This window comes from Channa argus, chromosome 1 (assembly GCF_033026475.1).
Source record: "Channa argus isolate prfri chromosome 1, Channa argus male v1.0, whole genome shotgun sequence".
Classification (NCBI taxonomy): domain Eukaryota; kingdom Metazoa; phylum Chordata; class Actinopteri; order Anabantiformes; family Channidae; genus Channa; species Channa argus.
In genome coordinates, this window is record NC_090197.1 from 46,538,716 (window position 1) to 46,556,145 (window position 17,430).

The 17,430-nt window shown below is 36.8% G+C and overlaps 1 protein-coding gene across 1 annotated transcript; it reads left to right on the forward strand.

The window, feature by feature from the left end:
* The first annotated feature begins 796 nt into the window (after positions 1–796).
* On the forward strand, positions 797–15,631 carry LOC137139582 (rab11 family-interacting protein 2). The gene is made up of 6 exons (XM_067527040.1): positions 797–975; positions 1,536–2,130; positions 5,472–5,875; positions 6,511–6,859; positions 8,275–8,347; positions 10,311–15,631. The coding sequence occupies exons 2-6, from the start codon at positions 1,778–1,780 to the stop codon at positions 10,539–10,541; spliced, it is 1,410 nt and encodes a 469-aa protein (XP_067383141.1). The 5' UTR covers positions 797–975; positions 1,536–1,777; the 3' UTR covers positions 10,542–15,631.
* The last annotated feature ends 1,799 nt before the right edge of the window (positions 15,632–17,430 follow it).

The following is a 17,430-nucleotide window of genomic DNA, read 5'->3' on the forward strand; positions in this document are numbered from 1 at the left end:
AAAAGTACACGCTAAATGCTTAATTGTGTATTAATACTAAAAAGCTTTTGAATATGCTTAAAATACCGGTTGCATTAGTAAGTATTGGTCTTGTAAAACATTGTCAAATGGTTATACATTTGATATATCTTGTCATATCTATATACTTTACACAGATACTAAGTGACACTATACTGTAATATTTACTGAACAGTTATACCGACAGTTAGTGTAAGCACGAGGGTGTGGTACAAAAATGCACTAAATGCTATCTGACTCACATTTTGTGCAGCCTCATATTTCACTAAGCCTTAGCATTTCATTTAGAGATGTACTCCAGATAAGTATAATAATCTCAGTTTGATGGATGACCCAGCTGGAGCTTCAGCATAGTGGTGTGCACATATTGCACTGGTATAACGATAAAACCAACATAGATAGGTGTGTTTGGTTAAGATGCACTTGTCAAGTGGGGTGACAAGCATGTCTGTGTTCATTCATGCGAACCCCTTATCTGAGCCTCCATGTCCCACTCATGTGACAAAGGCACTTCCCATGTTTGTATGATTTACCTCTCAAGTAAAATGCAGCCCTTCAAACACCCTCACACACGTCCACACACGCAAACATATTTTACTGAGGAGACAGTGTTAGTGTTAAAATCATATACTGTAGTCTCTGCTACTTACTTGATTAGTCAACGCACCATTTTTTAATCATAATTAGTAATTGAAAGTTCCAAAATTGAGTGTGCAACCGCGTTCGTTTTTTTTTTAATGCTTGAACTCTTACCGAGCTGAGGTGGAAGTGACGTCAAACTAGGAAGTAAAGCTCACCGTTGTCCGACAGCAGTAGTTAGCAAAAGATTAACCTAACACGTAACATTCGCAGGCGTTTGTGTTACAAACGAGCGCATGAATGTATTTGTGAAGGGATGTGTCTCTGATGAGCTGAAGTGTTGATTGTCCTTCGCGCGTCTGTGAAAATGGCACTGAGGTAAGCGAGGGGGTCGTTTGAAGCTCTTTGCTAGTGTTTGCTAGCTCGTTTGCTAGCCGTTCATAGCTATCATGAGGCAGTCTACAACGTAGACAACAATAACAAAGCTTTCATCTAAACTCTATTAGTTCATATTGCCCGGTATTTGTAAAAGTCCCCTAGTATACCTTAAGTTAGTAGGCACTTAAATAAAGACTTAACGTCAGATTGTCATGACTTAAAGGGAAAATACAACCTTAGTACAGTTAGTGTTGTAATGCTATTTCTGCAGTCTACAGCAATAAACTTGAATTTTGAATTAAAGACCCTTTTGACAGAGACAGACATTATAGCTTAGTTGTTTAAATTGGAGCTTATTCTAGGAAGTGAAAAAATCATTTTAATTCAGTGCAGTAGTGTATTCTTGTTCTCTTTCAGAAGCTCCATATTCACTGTACAAATGAATATAGCAAAATCTAATCAGTCACATGAGTCATGTTGTGGTTCTGGGAAAGATAATGATGCTGTGCTGTTTCTTTCTGTGTGTTTGTGTGTGTATGTGATTTTTGATTTCTTTTCAGATGACTCACCAGTGGCTTGGACATCTGTGATCTGACAGAAGATGAGGCTTGCTCATTTTATCAGACTTGTCATTTTTTGTAACGACTGCTGCTGTAGACTCACAACCTCACTGACATTGACTAAATACTATAGTAAATCATGGTTGTTGCATTTTACACATTACATTCACTAGTAAAACTAACTCCTTTAATTATTCTTTAGTTTGTTTTGGATGACTTTCAGTAGATAACCATTAGTTAAAATGTCATTGGGTGAGCAGTCTCAGAAGTGGTTTCCAACCCATGTCCAAGCCACTGTTCTTAAAGCAACTGGTTTACAGCCCAAAGGCAAAAATGGCACCAATGACTCTTACACTATCATCCAGCTGGGCAAGGAAAAGTACTCAACATCTGTGGCAGAGAAGACACTTAATCCTGACTGGGCAGAAGAAGCCTCATTTGAATTACCTGGTCTACTTTTGGAGGGCAACCCAGAAGTCTACGAACTCTGCCTTACAGTGATGCATCGTTCCTTGGTTGGGATGGACAAGTTCCTGGGTCAGAGATCCATCAACCTTAATCAAATGTTTGATAAAAAGGAGAGAAAGAAAACTGAGTAAGTGTGAATTACTATAGCAGTAAGTCCTAGATCTCACTACAGGCCACATCATTTAAAAACAATACATACATATACATTTGTAATGGGGCTGCATTGCTTTTAGTTTTTAGAAATAGTTATTGAATAGTGTTTTATTCTGCTGCAGTATGTTCCAAACATCTGTAATACTGTTAAACATAACCACCCATTCAAAATGAGAATATAAAAATATAATTAAATTTAAAAAAAGTTGATTAGTGTGCTATCATTAGTCACCCATCTGTTATATATACATACATTGCAATGCTATACTTTACAGTGTTATTTCATGTTGCAAAACTACATGGAAGTAAAATTATATTTTTCTAAGAAAGTACTTGGGATGATTTTCAATTAATAGGTGAATGACATTTGAGGCAGTAACTAGCAATAGTAGTCAATATGTCAGTTTTATCAGAATTCTACTTTGAGTTGTCTTGTTTGGATATTCAAATTTGATAAAGAGCATTTTATACTTACATTTTAGCATTTCATCTACAAATCTTAGCTCTTTTGAATGTGATACTTTTATAACATTTTAGTACTGCATGACACCAGCTCACAGTCATACGACACTGTTCTGCTAGTAGAGAAACAGACTTTTGAGAGGAAATGGAAAATATGGCAGAACTATTCCAGTCATAAGTGGATTACAGCATGGGCTATGTTAGTTATTTGTCACATTGACCAGATGTGTTTTTTCCATATTAGGCTCCATATCTGGACTTAATGTCATATTTGTGTCATGCATGTTATATTATGTACTCTGTTTTTAATTAAGTTTATGACTTAATTCTTTTCCAACAAATTATTTAAACACCACTGTATTGTCACTTAATTTCTTAGTGTACTTGCTTTAGAGAAACACTTTAATACATAGATCTACATTTACATTTAGTCATTTAGCAGACGCTTTTATCCAAAGCGACCTACAAGTGAGGTACAAGGCAAGCAAGAATCTAAGTCAAGGAGAAATTATCGAAGCAAAGTCCTATCAGGACTTAAGATCTAGTTAAAGATCTGAAATGAAATTGTTTGTAGGCTAGCAGGTGAACTGGTCTAACAGAAACACACAAACTACATAACACAACCATCACAGATGAGGTAGTGCATTTCTGCTCAGTAAGTGACCGTGAATTGGTTCAAATGTTTCCATCTTGTTGACCCTTTATTGTTTGAGGCTTTGCAATGGCTTGGCCTTCATTGTTAAAAGATTGTTTTAAGCTGAATCACAGAGTTAGACAGCAACGGTTGGTCTAATTAAAACAAGAGAAGCTGGCCAAACATGTCTAGTTAGTCACTCCTATTCATTCATTTTTTTTCACATTTTTCAAATGTATGAGTGGAGTATAGCCTGTTCTTTCTAGCGAGAAAGACCTGGGTTTAAATCTGCGCCTATACTATTTAAAGTTTGGATGTTTACCCCATGTTTTCATTTTATCTGACAACTCTGTGCCTTCCTAAATTCAGAAGGAAATTCAAGTCAGGTGGAGACTTGTAGTTGCCTATAAGTGTGATATTGCTCTCTAGTAGTTGTTGTCTGGCTAAATACTCAGTATTTCCAGTACTTCCATGATTAGGTAACTATGCTCAGCACTTGCAGGAAATTTCTGTATGTAATATTCTAACAGATTGAGTAAATTAATCTGTTTGAACTAAAGCAACAAACTGTACATAGCATAATACTGTAGCTTGAAGACACAGTGTTATGTCTGGCTAAATGTTAGAGTTTTGACCCCTACATTTCCACCACACACATTTCTCAACGCTGCATTAAGCAAACAGGAACAGAACAATCACATTGAATCTGGTGCTAATTAGCTCACCGCATATTTCAGCATGGACAGACATTAGCACACTTCCTCTTTGCCCATCAGTTGGTAGAATCACAATATGTTCTAATCAGTGTGGATGGGTTTTATTTGTTTTAGGTGCCTGAGCTGATGCACCTCGAGGCTGTGCATTTTTCTAACAGAGGTTCTGTAATGGATATGTTCATGATGCTTGCTGGCCTAATCCCACACTGGAGCCATACTTGACAATGACGCAGGGACCCTCGTTACTATATACACACTCCACAGTGGGTCTGTCCATCCACAATGTTTTGAACTGACATATTGGGGAGGAAAGCCCATCTTGATATCTGAGTAGCCCATAATTATCGCACACCTGTGTTTGTTGATTGTGAGGAGTTTCCCAGCAATCCGGGCCCGAGTGGGAGGATTGTGGTTCCAAGCACAGGGAGGTTTATCTTGGCCTTGAGACACACGTGAGGTGCAGCCCCGGCCCCACAGCAGCAGCGTGCTGTAGTCGCTGATCACACTGAGCCTGCTGCACAGCCTGGGAATTGGACCAAGCAGGGCCTTTCATGGCTGAGTTCCTGGGCCACGAGCTAGATGGTTTAGAACAGCTGCAGTTTTCAGAGACGAAATACTAACAAGCTTTTTGGTTTGAACTGGTAATTGATATTTCAGTTTGGAATTTAAGAGTACAAATCTGAATTTAAATCTAGAAAGATATATCAGTAATTGTATACAAGCATATATGATAATTATAATATGCTATATGTTTATCGGTTCATGAGATAGAAAAATAATTTATCTTGATTAGTAACATACCTCTAACATTTACCAAATAGAGTGTTTGTTTTGTTTCCGGATGTTGGTTTCCTTAAGGACAATGTGACAAGGTGTGTACCACAGGGGATATGTCTCATTAGCATGCATGTACTGTCAGGTTGCTTTGCAATGTGGCTTTGCACGTTCCCAATTGCTTGTTGTTGCTTTTCTGAACAGAGGACAGACTTGTCCAAATGCCACTTTATTTTGCTCAGAGTGAAAGCATAAATTCCATTACTTGTATTTGAAAAAGCAGAGAGGTTAAACAAATAAAAGTACAAAAGCAGATGAAAATGGTCTATATTATTCAGCAGCAGGCTATTTCTTACATTCAGTTTGCAAAGAATGTTTGTCTTCTAAATGATAAATTCTCACTTTTGTCAAAAAAATGTAGTCAGTTTATATCCCAGCTTGGTTTTGTAGCTCTTGGATTAGTCTTCTCAAATTAGCCCTTTCAGTGGTGTCTCAAAGAAGTAGCTAGAACACATCAAAAGAATGTGGACTTTTTTATTTTATTTTATTTTTTTCTATTGTCATTTAATTTGATGATAACATAACGTTTGTATACCTGTCTTACCAAATCATTCTGAATTACTTGAAGTTGTCGGAGTAGTCGGAGTTGAAATAATACTCAAATGATTGTGTATATAATATCTAATTGACATTGCTCAGCTTAAGCTTCCCTTTCTGTGGTCATTTTAGCTGGTATTCCTTGGAGTCCAAGCCTGGGAAGAAGAAGAAAGAACGAGGTCGCATTCAAGTCAGCATACAGTTCATGAGGAACAACATGACAGCCAGCATGTTTGACCTCTCCATGAAAGAAAAGCCCCGCTCCCCTTTTTCCAAACTAAAAGACAAAATGAAGGGTCGTAAACATGACAGCGGCTTTAGTGATGCATCTTCAGCCATTCTGCCTCGCTCTGCTGTGTGCGACTCAGAGCCCAACCGTCAGTCGTTCGCCCCAGAACCACGCCGGCCTGAACCAAAAGTCAAGAGACCACTTCTTGCTGGGGCCCATAAACTCTCTGCAGCCCATTCCATGTCCGATCTTATTGGGACCCACTTTCAGCCTAAACTGGACTCCATTAACTCTATAGAAGAAAGTGGTGAGAACTAAAGCTTTAATATTTCTGACTTGTTCCAGCACTTTGTTTCATATTTTTCATATTTACGCAATTTAATTGGTATGACTTTTTTTGTATGGTCTTAAAAGTGTAATAGGTAAACTTCCCGCTCTTTGCGTGTTTACAAGGGATTGAAAAAATAAAGCCAATAAGGTGTCTTGTTCCTTTTGAGTCCATGCTTAATTTTTAGAATATACTGGTACTGGTATAGTGGTATGTATAGTGGTATGGTATATCTAGTTTGTTAACTTAGTCTTCTTAACATGGCTCTTTTATGGTTAAAATGGGATGCTGTTGTTAGGGGAGGTCAATAGAAGTCATAGTGGTATACAATGTGTATATTCATTAGTGAAATGTTCTAAATAATCAAAATAATTAATTATTGATGGGTAATTCTGCTAAAGATTCAAGAGTTGACAGCAAAAGTCCTAGTTTTGCTATCCAGTTGCAAGAAATCAACAACTAAATGTACTGATGATTTTGAAATGCATACAAAATTAATCACACACAAATTAAAATTGTTACATATGTGATCCTTCGTGTGTTCAGTTTCATAAATTCTTTTTTAATCATATCTCCATCATAAGTTGATGTAATGTTTATGATCTGTCACCCAGGGAGTACAGGTGGACCTCACAGGCGTTCCCAGAGCGAAGTGCCAAGCTGCCAGGATGGAGAGGCACACAGTGACCCTTTCACTGATATCAGTGACACCCTGCCACAGAAGTATGCCACGCTCCCACGCAACCGCAACCCATTTGAGGGGGAGCAGGGGCAGCTGTGGGACCGGGTGGAGCGGAAGGAGAAAAAGGTCAGCTTGCTGGAACGTGTGACAGGAAAGAAGGAAGGCCGCAAGACCAGTAATGGTGGACGTTCAGGCAGCTCTGGAGACCTGCGATCCCCAAACCCATTCAGTGGAGACTCCAAAGCAGATACTAACCCATTCAGCTCCAATTACAACACCAGGTAATTCACTTTTATGCTGGCTTTCTTTAATTTACCAAAATTAACACATTTCGCATAGTGCCAGAGTTTTTCTTCCAGACTGTTGATGATTTAGTTACATGCTTATACATTTTCCATAGATATCAAGTGTATAAACATGTTCAAGGTGCTTTTTTCAAAATAGCATTATTTTTATAATAATATAATTAAATCCTGAACATTAACAATAATATTTTAGAATTAAATTAAGCAAATACAATATTGCAGCTTAACCCAACAATGAGAAAAATGTACAAAGTGAACTTTTTACTCTTTAAATGTGGTGTCTTAAAAGAAAGCACTCTATAGTCTCTTCCATGTCCTAATATTTATTAATAAATTCTAAAATCAATTCGCACTTTACTTTAATTCAAAGTGATTTTGTAAAATGGTTTCAAGTCCAATTTCTAGTTTAGAAATCCAACCCTCTAACTCTCCCAAGGAGCAACTTCTAGCAAATGTTTTTCTCTATGGTAGACACATATACATTTAATGCTCTTTTTTTTTTTTTCTTCATCTCTAATCAACATACATGTATGTGACAAACTGCTCCAAGGTTTTGCTTTGGTGGTATATTTTAACAAAGCCATCAATTAATTTAAGTGTGGATATGTGTTACTGTCATAGTAAGTTCCACTTGTAAATCTGTTTTTTCCATGCATTAAATTTAGCGGTTATACATGTCCCTAAAACTGGCATTTAGTTTCAGTGTAACATCGATAAATTTGCATTTGTAGCATAATAATGGTATGTTTATATTCTATTTCAAAACTTATCGTACAATCTCATATAAACTAATCTTGCTACAGCTTTAGGCAACTGCTGTAATACAGAATATTAGCTACATAACTCTTATGAAGTTTGAAATAACATGTTGATTATCTACTATCCGTTATTATTGTTAAAACATTTTCACAGAACTGGTCACATCGATTTCATGTGTTACATTAAGAGTTGGGGAACACTGTGTCTAAGTTCTGGTTTATCAGAGTGGAAGGTGTCATTAGTGGCTCTTTAGAGAGCCTGAGCCTGATAACAGAGCCCTCTGAGCCATAGTAATGAGATCCTCCGTAGAGATAGACCACCCAATTAACCACTTATCTGTGTAGTCACTAGTCCATCATCTTTACTGCTGCTTTTGTCATACAGTAGCTCATTGGTCATTTATAATGTGGTACATGAAAAGGTGGTTCAAAGGAGAATATGTATGAATGAACTTATTCAGAGCCACAGCAAAAGTATAGTCAGTCACCATATCACTGTAAATATCCTAATTTTACTTCTTAGCAGGGATAGAGACTTCAAAGCCTATGTATTAGTAGAATGGGTATAGTTATACCCAACATATATGCTGTAAGACTTTCATATGAATACTGCCTTTTTTAATTGCTTTGCAGTGATAGGAAATCAGCAGGAAGTACAGACATCACCTTTGGCCACAAGAGAAAGGACATCTATGGCAAGAAAAATGTAAGAAAAGAAGCACAGTCATCCTTATGAAAGCTAAGGACTTTACAGGTGATCTTGTCATGCAAAGTCAGTTTTATCTGACATCGACTGAGATGAAAACAAATGGAAATGACCCCAATAGTTGTCATTACTTCCCTTGTAGCCATTTTTAAATCAGAACTTTAAAGTTTTATTTGACATAGCAGCTGGTGACACTGATCTTAGAGGCCTCTGAAAAATCAGATGTGCCACTCAACTAATTAGCAGCTGCACACATCGGTCATCATGTCTGATCTGATCATAATTTGAAGCAGTGTGAAATTTCGGTCTATTAGGTCAGTTGTAGTGGTGTTTTACACTTAGTCTGTAATTGGAGGGTTATGTTGAGAAAAGCCATGGAAATGTCAGTTGTTTCTCTTTTTAATGATTCTAGCACTATTTGTACATGACGTTTTACCCTTTTTTTAGTTTGTGTTTTGTTTACCTTTTTTTTTTTTCGGTTTGATAAAACCTACAATTTGCTGACTATTACACAGCGAAATTGGTATTTACGAGGGAGCAGTGGGAGCAGTAGCTAAAACGATGCTTAAATGAGAAAGAGAATGCTGATAATGGCTTTCCTCACCTTTCTTTGTGGGTGTTGAGGGCTGTCAGTATCCACACATGTGCCCCCTTGCATGCCGCAGTGCCTTGCAGAATTGGCAGCTCCCATTTCCTCAGCTTCAAGGCCCTAATTAACCACACACAGGGGGAGGGAGGGCAGTGAGAGATTTCAAAGGACTGAGCTTTTAGATTCTCAAAGCTGAGCTCATTAGAAACTGTAATGACACAACTGGAGAATGCCAAGTGTGTGCCTTATCTTCTCCTCACTACTGATCGCAGAAAAATGGTCATCATTACTTTGCCAGTTCATAGTCATTTCCAGGCCTTTGTCACCAGCCACCAAAGCACCGGATTGCTGTATGTGTGTGTGTATGAGAGAGAGCGAGAAAGAAAGTGTGTATGTACACGTGCTTGTTTGTTAGACCAACATCCTGTCTATATGGCTCTCTTATTCCCTATCAGGTGGCTTAAGTGCAGTATCTTTCAGTGAGATGTCATTTTTGTGTTTTTTTTGTGAGACATGGGCTACTGAGCTCTTTTTACTGAAACCCTGCTTACATTGGGTATTAAATCTTGGTGGCAAATATTTCATTTTGGTCAGTCCCACTCCTGGTCTTTCTGCATTGTCTTTAGTTAGCAGTAGAGGCTTGGAAGATGGGAGGTGTAAGCTGATAAGTGTGGTATTTTAAACAAGGTGAAGGCTTTGCTGCTCTATCCGTTTGGGGGAGGATGCCCAGCACTGGAGCGATAAAGTGGTCCCTCATTAAAAACGATTACAGCTCCTCTCGTACTCACGCAATATGATCTGCACATACCGTACTGCAATGCGCTCTCCAACTAGATTGTCCTCAAAGAGCAAAGCTGGGCTTGGGTTGCATCCTTATTTTGGTATTTATTAGGCTGACCTTTAATTGCAGAAATATGCAGGCTGGTATTTCCCCCTCAAAACAAAGATTCCTTTTTTTTTTTTTTTTTTTTGAAGGCAGGCTTGCAAGAGTTTTTGCATGAAGAATGTTTAAGATCTAAAGAAAAGGAGAACAACAGGATATTAGCTTCTCTCTGAAGTGTCTCATTAGCGCCCTTGAGTCCTTATAAACACAGTATTCAATCATAACATCTGCTGTTGACTTGTCAGTGCTAAATCATTGAAGAACAGTCAGTTTTATTTGCAACAGAGAAAAGGAGATGAATAGGACACATGCCAACACATCAGTATGTTTCATAATGTCAGCAAATTTAAAGGATACTTTACTACTTCCTCCATTATTACACACTGACATTTTATAGAAGAAGAAAGAAGGAAAAAAACACAATGTGGAGATCATGGGATATGCACCATCAACATTTACTGTGGTAAATTTGACATTTACTTGTTTTCCAGTTTCAGGAGCCAAAACAAGTAAGCATTGCCGCCTATAGCAACTTATCCTTCGAGGAAGTTGTGCAGGAGCTCATCAAGCAGAAAGAAGTGGTGAAAAAAAAAGACGCCCACATCAGGGAGCTGGAAGACTATATTGATAACCTACTTGTACGTGTTATGGAGGAGACACCAAGCATACTACGGACCCCCTATGAGCCAAAAAAGAAGGCGGGTAAACTTAGTAAAAAATAAAAGTTAACAAAGTAAAAGGATCAAACATTAGTAATAATGGTACTGTGGTAGCTAGTATCATGGTAAAATAAGTGGGAACAAAGAGGATCCATCAAAGCCAAACTTTTGATTGAGTTGTGTCTTTATTTTAGAATTTTTTTTTGATTGAATGTAGTTTTTATAGATGTTTTTACTATGTTTGATTATTTTAGTTTATGCAGGTTTTCTGACGTCCTTGTTTGGTATTCCTGTCTTTCCAATTTAAATTACTTAATGAATACTTGTGGTACTATATAGTTACTTTAAACAGGATACAAGAAAATAATTGCTTTATTTAAAATAACCCATATTTATTTAAAATCTAAAATCATATTCTAAAGATTAGGATATGCTATATTGTATGCACTTGTGAACCCACAGAGGGCTGTTGCACATACAACTGCCATCATCTGCCCAGAAGCTCTTACGGTACAAATGCAGCCAAGTTTATGCTGACCAGATGCTCTAGTTGTGTACTGCATGCTGAAAGATGGTGTGGTGGTTGAAAAGCTAAAGCTATAGTTTACTGTGTTTACAGACAAGCACGTGTAAACTTGCCATCTAAACTATGTTACACATTTAACAGATGCAGCTTTTTTACACAATAAGTGTGGATGAAGTCTGCTGTAAATAGCTATTCTTAGAAAGACTGGAAGACAGATACAGTAAAAAGTAGCTGAACAGTATCTGAGAGTCTGAGTCACTGAGTCACACATTTTTCTTTTTCCTCTACATTTTATTTTTTTTTTTTAATCAGATACTACCAGTGACTTTTTATTCTCGGTTTTATTAGTGACGACTATCCTTTAAGTTCTTTGAGACCAAAGGTTTTAAGGTTTCTCTGACACTCATGACTTTAAGTGCAATATCATAATCATAATTTAAGCATCTTGCTATCTATTCTACCGGTGATTATTGTGTTTACACATCGAGTTAAACTCGTCTCTTAATATAGATTTGATTCATTTTAAAAGCTTGGACTTCTTTGTTACATGCCTTCACAGATTGGCCAGCTTTTATCTCCTTTAGGATTGTACGTATGGTTCCAAGCTGCACATCTGGCTAAATGCCATACAATCTGTTTTTTATAAATTTATTATAGCTCATAGTATACATACAATGTTATTGTCATCTGTTTTTAAGGTCCTTTATGATATAATGCTACCGTATCCCCCTTTCATTACCTGTTCCACTGTATTAACACTGTACAACTACTACAAAGCTAAAACAAACTTTGCTCATTTACTTAGGGTTTTTATGTATTGAGGGTTTACTGATACGGTGTTTAAATGCAATTCGTCAATATCTGTTAATATGCATTATCTTTTATCGTTTACATTTAGTGCTATTTCATCACAATTTCATAATGTGCTTTACTTCAGTATGTTTCACCTCATTTTAAAATACCTACAAGAGAAGTCCATCTTATAGTTTACTGGGTAATAATGAAAGTTTGACTCTGTTAATTTAGCACTTTCAACCGAACAAATGTTAGTGAGATAAAGGGCAGCTGTCAGATCACACTGCTGATACTAAAATTAATGAACTGACCTCTTAAAGGCTCAGAAAGAGGCCAAGTTTTTAGTCACTTGTTTTTGTGCTGTATTTATTCACCAATGTGTCATCACTTGCTTACGGTCAGTTAGGGTATGTGTTTATTTCTATTTAATAGAGCAGTTTTATATACAGTGTTAAAGATGCATTGTATTATTATAGATACTGTCTTTACTCAAAGTTTCACACGATCTTTAAAGTTATATAACACAACAGCTTAAAACTTTGTTAGATGATGATCCACCTTGTCCAGTTGCTGGTAATAATTAAGGTATTTATATCTCTTTTGTAATTACTTTTCCATCTCATGTCTTCTGAGTATTTGACCTTTACACTGTATGATACCAAATCAAAGGAGACAAAGTAGAATGTCAACAGTCGAAAACACTCAAATTAAAAATGTTGAGGTTGATGTAAAAAATGAATGTTGCAACACTTACCTTTTTATCATTTACTAATTTTCTTTTCTGCTGCTGGTATAGTAGTTATTTCATCTGAAGACGTGATCTCTTTTTGGACTTAAAGCCTAAACTTCTCGTCACTGAATGTATTCCGAAAAGACATTTTAAAATGTATAATGAAATACTTTACACTAATGAGGCCACTGAACTTTGCTTGCCTTTAAAGTATTTTGATTATCCAAAGAGATAATTTTATGGGTGCGTGTTTAGTTTTTTTCCTTTTAGTTTTAATGGATACAATTCAGAATTCTTAATTATGGACACGATTTTACTGTAACTATTGCTGTAACATGCGGTTTTGTGTAATGACGTGAAGTGTTGAGTATGTTCCTTTTTTCATGGAAAAAAAGGTTTTTGGATCTGCATATATTTGCCAAAATGTTTCAGTCAGCCTGTAAAATCACAAGTATAATGTGAGGCTAATTAAGAAAATAAGTGGATAAGAATCTGTTTTCCATTCTGGAAAAGTTTCTCACTGGTTGCCTTCCTACATATATTACAGTGTAATCTCTGTTACCACCTGCTTTAACTAGTTTGCATTGATAGTTAGCCTGTTGACCATGGCCAATGTGAAACTCTTAACACCTAAAATGTACATATTGTTAACCTCCCTTGACTATTTGCACATTTTGTTGTGCTGAAAAATGTTTGAAAATGTGCTTCCTAGGGAACCTTTCTATCTGAGGTTCAGTCAAACATGTAAGTTAGGTTCAGTGATGTTTTAAAAGTAGGAATAAAAGCATAAAATGGAAGAAAAGTATTCACCACTCATCTTTCATTTGAGTTTAACTGAATTGACATTGGAAACTAAGATTCAGTTGTGATACCTTTTTATTAGTTTTTCTTTTCTGGGCCTTTTGTTTCTACACTATACATACTTTCTCTTGGTTGCAAAGCAAAGCCAAAGATTTCATGGGGTGATATTTAGTGTAGGTCATATTGTGCATGTTAAAGTAATACTCAAAAAATATGAAACAGATAATTTAAAATCTTTACTGAACAATGCACACTAAAGCCCAGTTGCTTTGCTTGAATTATAAAATGTCTGAGAACATTAATGTTGAATATATTTGGACCCTGAGGTTATTTAGTTCAAATGAGAAATGAGGGGTGAATAGTTTAAATGTATTAATTTTGCATGATATTTCCTTGGAGCTCAATTGCTATATTTGCTTTATGTTCATATGTAGACTGATAACCCACAACATTAAAACCACCTGGTCTGCAGCTGCACAGCTGTGTTCATGGCCAGCACTAAAAATTTCCCTTGCTAACAATCATCAAGTACCAGTTGGTATTAATGATGTGGCTGATCTGTATAATTTGGCACTTTGTTAGATTTGTAACTACAGTTTACACTGCTTTGAACTAAAATGATTTTAAATCGGTAAAAAAAAATTTAATAATACTAATGCTTGAATATGCAAAACACTCACAATACTTACAGGAAAAAATCCCATAAAAGTTTGCCATCACCTGTGACATGATTGAATTTTATATATTACTGGTGAATGTCCACGGCATTCAAAAATGTTGATTTGTTTTTACTACTTTAACCTGCAGCCTTCTGCATCCCAAACCAATGCTCTACTACTGAGCCATCAGGTCCCCTCTGCAAGACACTAAGACTTAAGCTCCAGCTAAATCCCCTGGTGGTGGCTTGTAATGTGGCACACAGGTTTGATTGCTGTTTTCATAAAAAATCTCACCAGTTAGCAAAGCCTTATTGAGTCCACAAAATGTACTGTATAAAAGCTGGGACACTTAGACCAACACAATTAAAACATGAGTTGAGTTTGAGTTAAGTGCCCCAACATGATTGAGACCTGACATGACATTCTGATACTAACCTGTCGCTCTCCTTCAGAGGGTCTGCAATGTAAACTGTGTCTGCTCACTTCTGCATGTTGATAACATGTTTTGATTGTGTAACTACGGGGACGCTTTACATTCGCCAAAGAAAACATATTAGAGACCTTATCGCGTGATTACGAGTTACGTGTCTCGTAATTAAGAGATACGGGACTTAGGGATCTCATAATGAGAACATTTCAGAACCTTAGATTAATCATGTTTTTAGGCTGTCTTCAGTATCACAGTAGTTTTGTAATAGTTTTCAGTACTTCCAAAACTTAGTAAAACTGTAGTTAGATAGAACTGCCAATAGATAATTTGGTGTATTTAGCTTTTCAAAATGTCAACAAATAGGCTATAAACTGAGCCTTGCTTTAGACTATAAAGCGAGATTTTTAATGTGACATTCTCTAAAATTCTATGAAAATGAAACTCAGACATTGATATTTAACATCATATTCAGTATGTCTTTGAATCACCTAAATAAAATTGAGATGAATTAAATTAGATTATCCTAAACCATGATCCCATTGTCATCTCAGATAGCGCATAATTAATAAGCACTCTTTTTCCAAACCTCTTGATCTTTAGGACTTATTAAACATTGAATGTTAAAAGTGTTCGTGAAGTTGCACTATGGCTTCAACTTGGACTAATTTTTAGCCTATAAGTTTAAATTTAGCAAACTTATGAAATTTCATTTACGAAATCCGTTTCTCGTAATTACGAGAAAAGTTCTCTGATATTTTTTTCTTTGGTGAATGCAATTTGCTGTTATATGTAACACTAGAAAAGTGCAAAATTATAGCATCTTCCTGGACTTTCAATATGTTGCATTGTAACATATCTAGAGGGTGTTAAGATTTTTTTTTTTCAACATAGGAGACAATATGCAAGACTTTCATACTCGGATATTTGGCGATAAGAATGTATATATTTTATACTATTGTAATTGTGGAAACACACTGAGATCAAACTGATGTATGTATTAAGTATGTAAAGAGCCAACAAACAAACTAATTTAATGAATTGGGTGATTCTTTTCTTAATATTCATCCATACATTACTGTCGTTTTAAACATTAATATTTTAGATATTACAATCACCATCATTATATTCAAATTGCCACGTTCCACTGGATGTAGTTCGAAAAGCACGAACATTATTGTATTGTCCTTTTCAATAAATTCACTGTAAATTTAAGTCTGTTGTCTAGTTTTTTTTTAGGCAGAAAAATCAAATCATGTGAAGATATTTAACAAATCAAATTAGAATTTTCCTAACATGAGTCCTTATATTTTGCAGGGGATCTCGTTAATCAAACACTACAATTTAAATCTGATGCAAATCTTCTGCAAAGTGGATTGCTTTTCAGCTGTCGTATCATTCCTGAAGATAAATTAAAGCCACTCTCAATTAACTCTGATCTCACAGCCAGTTAAACCATGATTAGTGTTTTTAATTGTGCTGATTTGTGTCAAGCTTTTGTTTTCTCCCTGCTCAAAGCAGCTGTTCCCTTTGTTCTGGAGAAATTCCCATGCCTTCCTGGCAAAAGAGAGAAGTGGCATCATTTGACAACTGAGTAGCAAGATTGCTTGTTAAAACTCCACTCTAATTTGCCTATGTGTGCAACAATACTGTGTGAAATCTTTTGGGACAAGAAACACTAGTGTTGTTTACCAGCTGATGCTTTTGTGAGCAGGTTTGCTTCCTCGTCACCCCGCCACATAGCAGGTTAAAACATGACCTCTCCCCTGATGAGGTGCACCTCAACAGCATAGCAGCTGCCACCACAGCACAGCACAGCACAGCACTGGAGAAGATCTCACGATGGAAAAAGCATGATGGTAGTAACCATGGATACTAGTAAAATACACTAGTTTACTACACTATATTACGTGCAATTCCTGTAATACTGATGGTTTGCTTATTAATTAGGTTAGACATGTCTTTATATAAAGCTAAATGTAAGTGAAACATCTCTTGTAGAATTAGCTACAGTATTTTTGCAACCAAACGGGCAGGATGCGTCCTGATAAATTTTTTATTATCCTGTGTTAACTTATAGTCTCCCTTGGGTGACACTGACCACAAATAAGTGTATAATTGGGCTTTATGTAGGTGTCACCTGTTGTATTCACAAGCTAAATGGAATACTCATTGTCACACTTACACATTCATCAGCTGAATGTCACAGATCCCAGCTTCAGCACAGCAGTAGCACGTGTCATCATTGTGCATTATATCGTATTGCTGTAATTTGAGGAAATATCCAACAAATGCGCTATCCAAGATTCTGAGGTGCAGGAGAGCCCAAGCTTGCCAGAAAGGGCCACCCACAGGTCACCTGTGCTCCCTTTAAATATGGATGGGCGTCATAGTAGGGATCAGTGTCACCACACATGCATCTGTGAATGGAAGTGCCTCAGGCAATCATGGAGACACTTACATGAGGAGAAATTCAGCAGATGGATGAGGTGTTTTCAGAGGAAAAACCAGACCTATTTGGGCAGCTGGTCTGAACTTGTTGCATGATCGTGGGCCAGATGTCAAGGTTAACCCCCACAAACTCCCGAGAGTATCAGACCCCACCCACTCATGCCACTCAACAGCCTTTGTTAGATAGTTAATTCATTTGAAGAGGTGCTTGAGATAAATCAGGTGTCAAACGTGCAGCAGATCCCAGCCTTGTGCATCTTATTGTTGGTATTGTATTCCTCTGATAGCTGCCACGCGTCTGGTATCAGGTGAACAATGCCAGATGACAAGGGTGGACATGTCAGTACAACGATGAAGGCCACAATGTAGCAACAAATGGGACACACTCTCAGTAAACACAAAGTTTATCTTGTACCTCACAAATGTATCAAAATTCTTAAGTTTTACACACTGTCAAACAGCTCAGACAACAGAAGGGCAGCTGGCAGGGCAAGTCAATAATGTGTTTGTCTTGATTGTGTCATGAATGCATCCTAAGGGCATCCAGCTTTGTTGAGTCCTTA

Excerpts from the sequence above, each read along its gene's own strand:
- LOC137139582 (XM_067527040.1), top strand. The coding sequence starts at position 1,778 with ATGTCATTGGGTGAGCAGTCTCAGAAGTGGTTTCCAACCCATGTCCAA. Across the intron at positions 2,131-5,471 it reads AAGGAGAGAAAGAAAACTGA|CTGGTATTCCTTGGAGTCCA; the intron begins GTAAGTGTGAAT and ends TGGTCATTTTAG. Across the intron at positions 8,348-10,310 it reads ACATCTATGGCAAGAAAAAT|TTTCAGGAGCCAAAACAAGT; the intron begins GTAAGAAAAGAA and ends CTTGTTTTCCAG.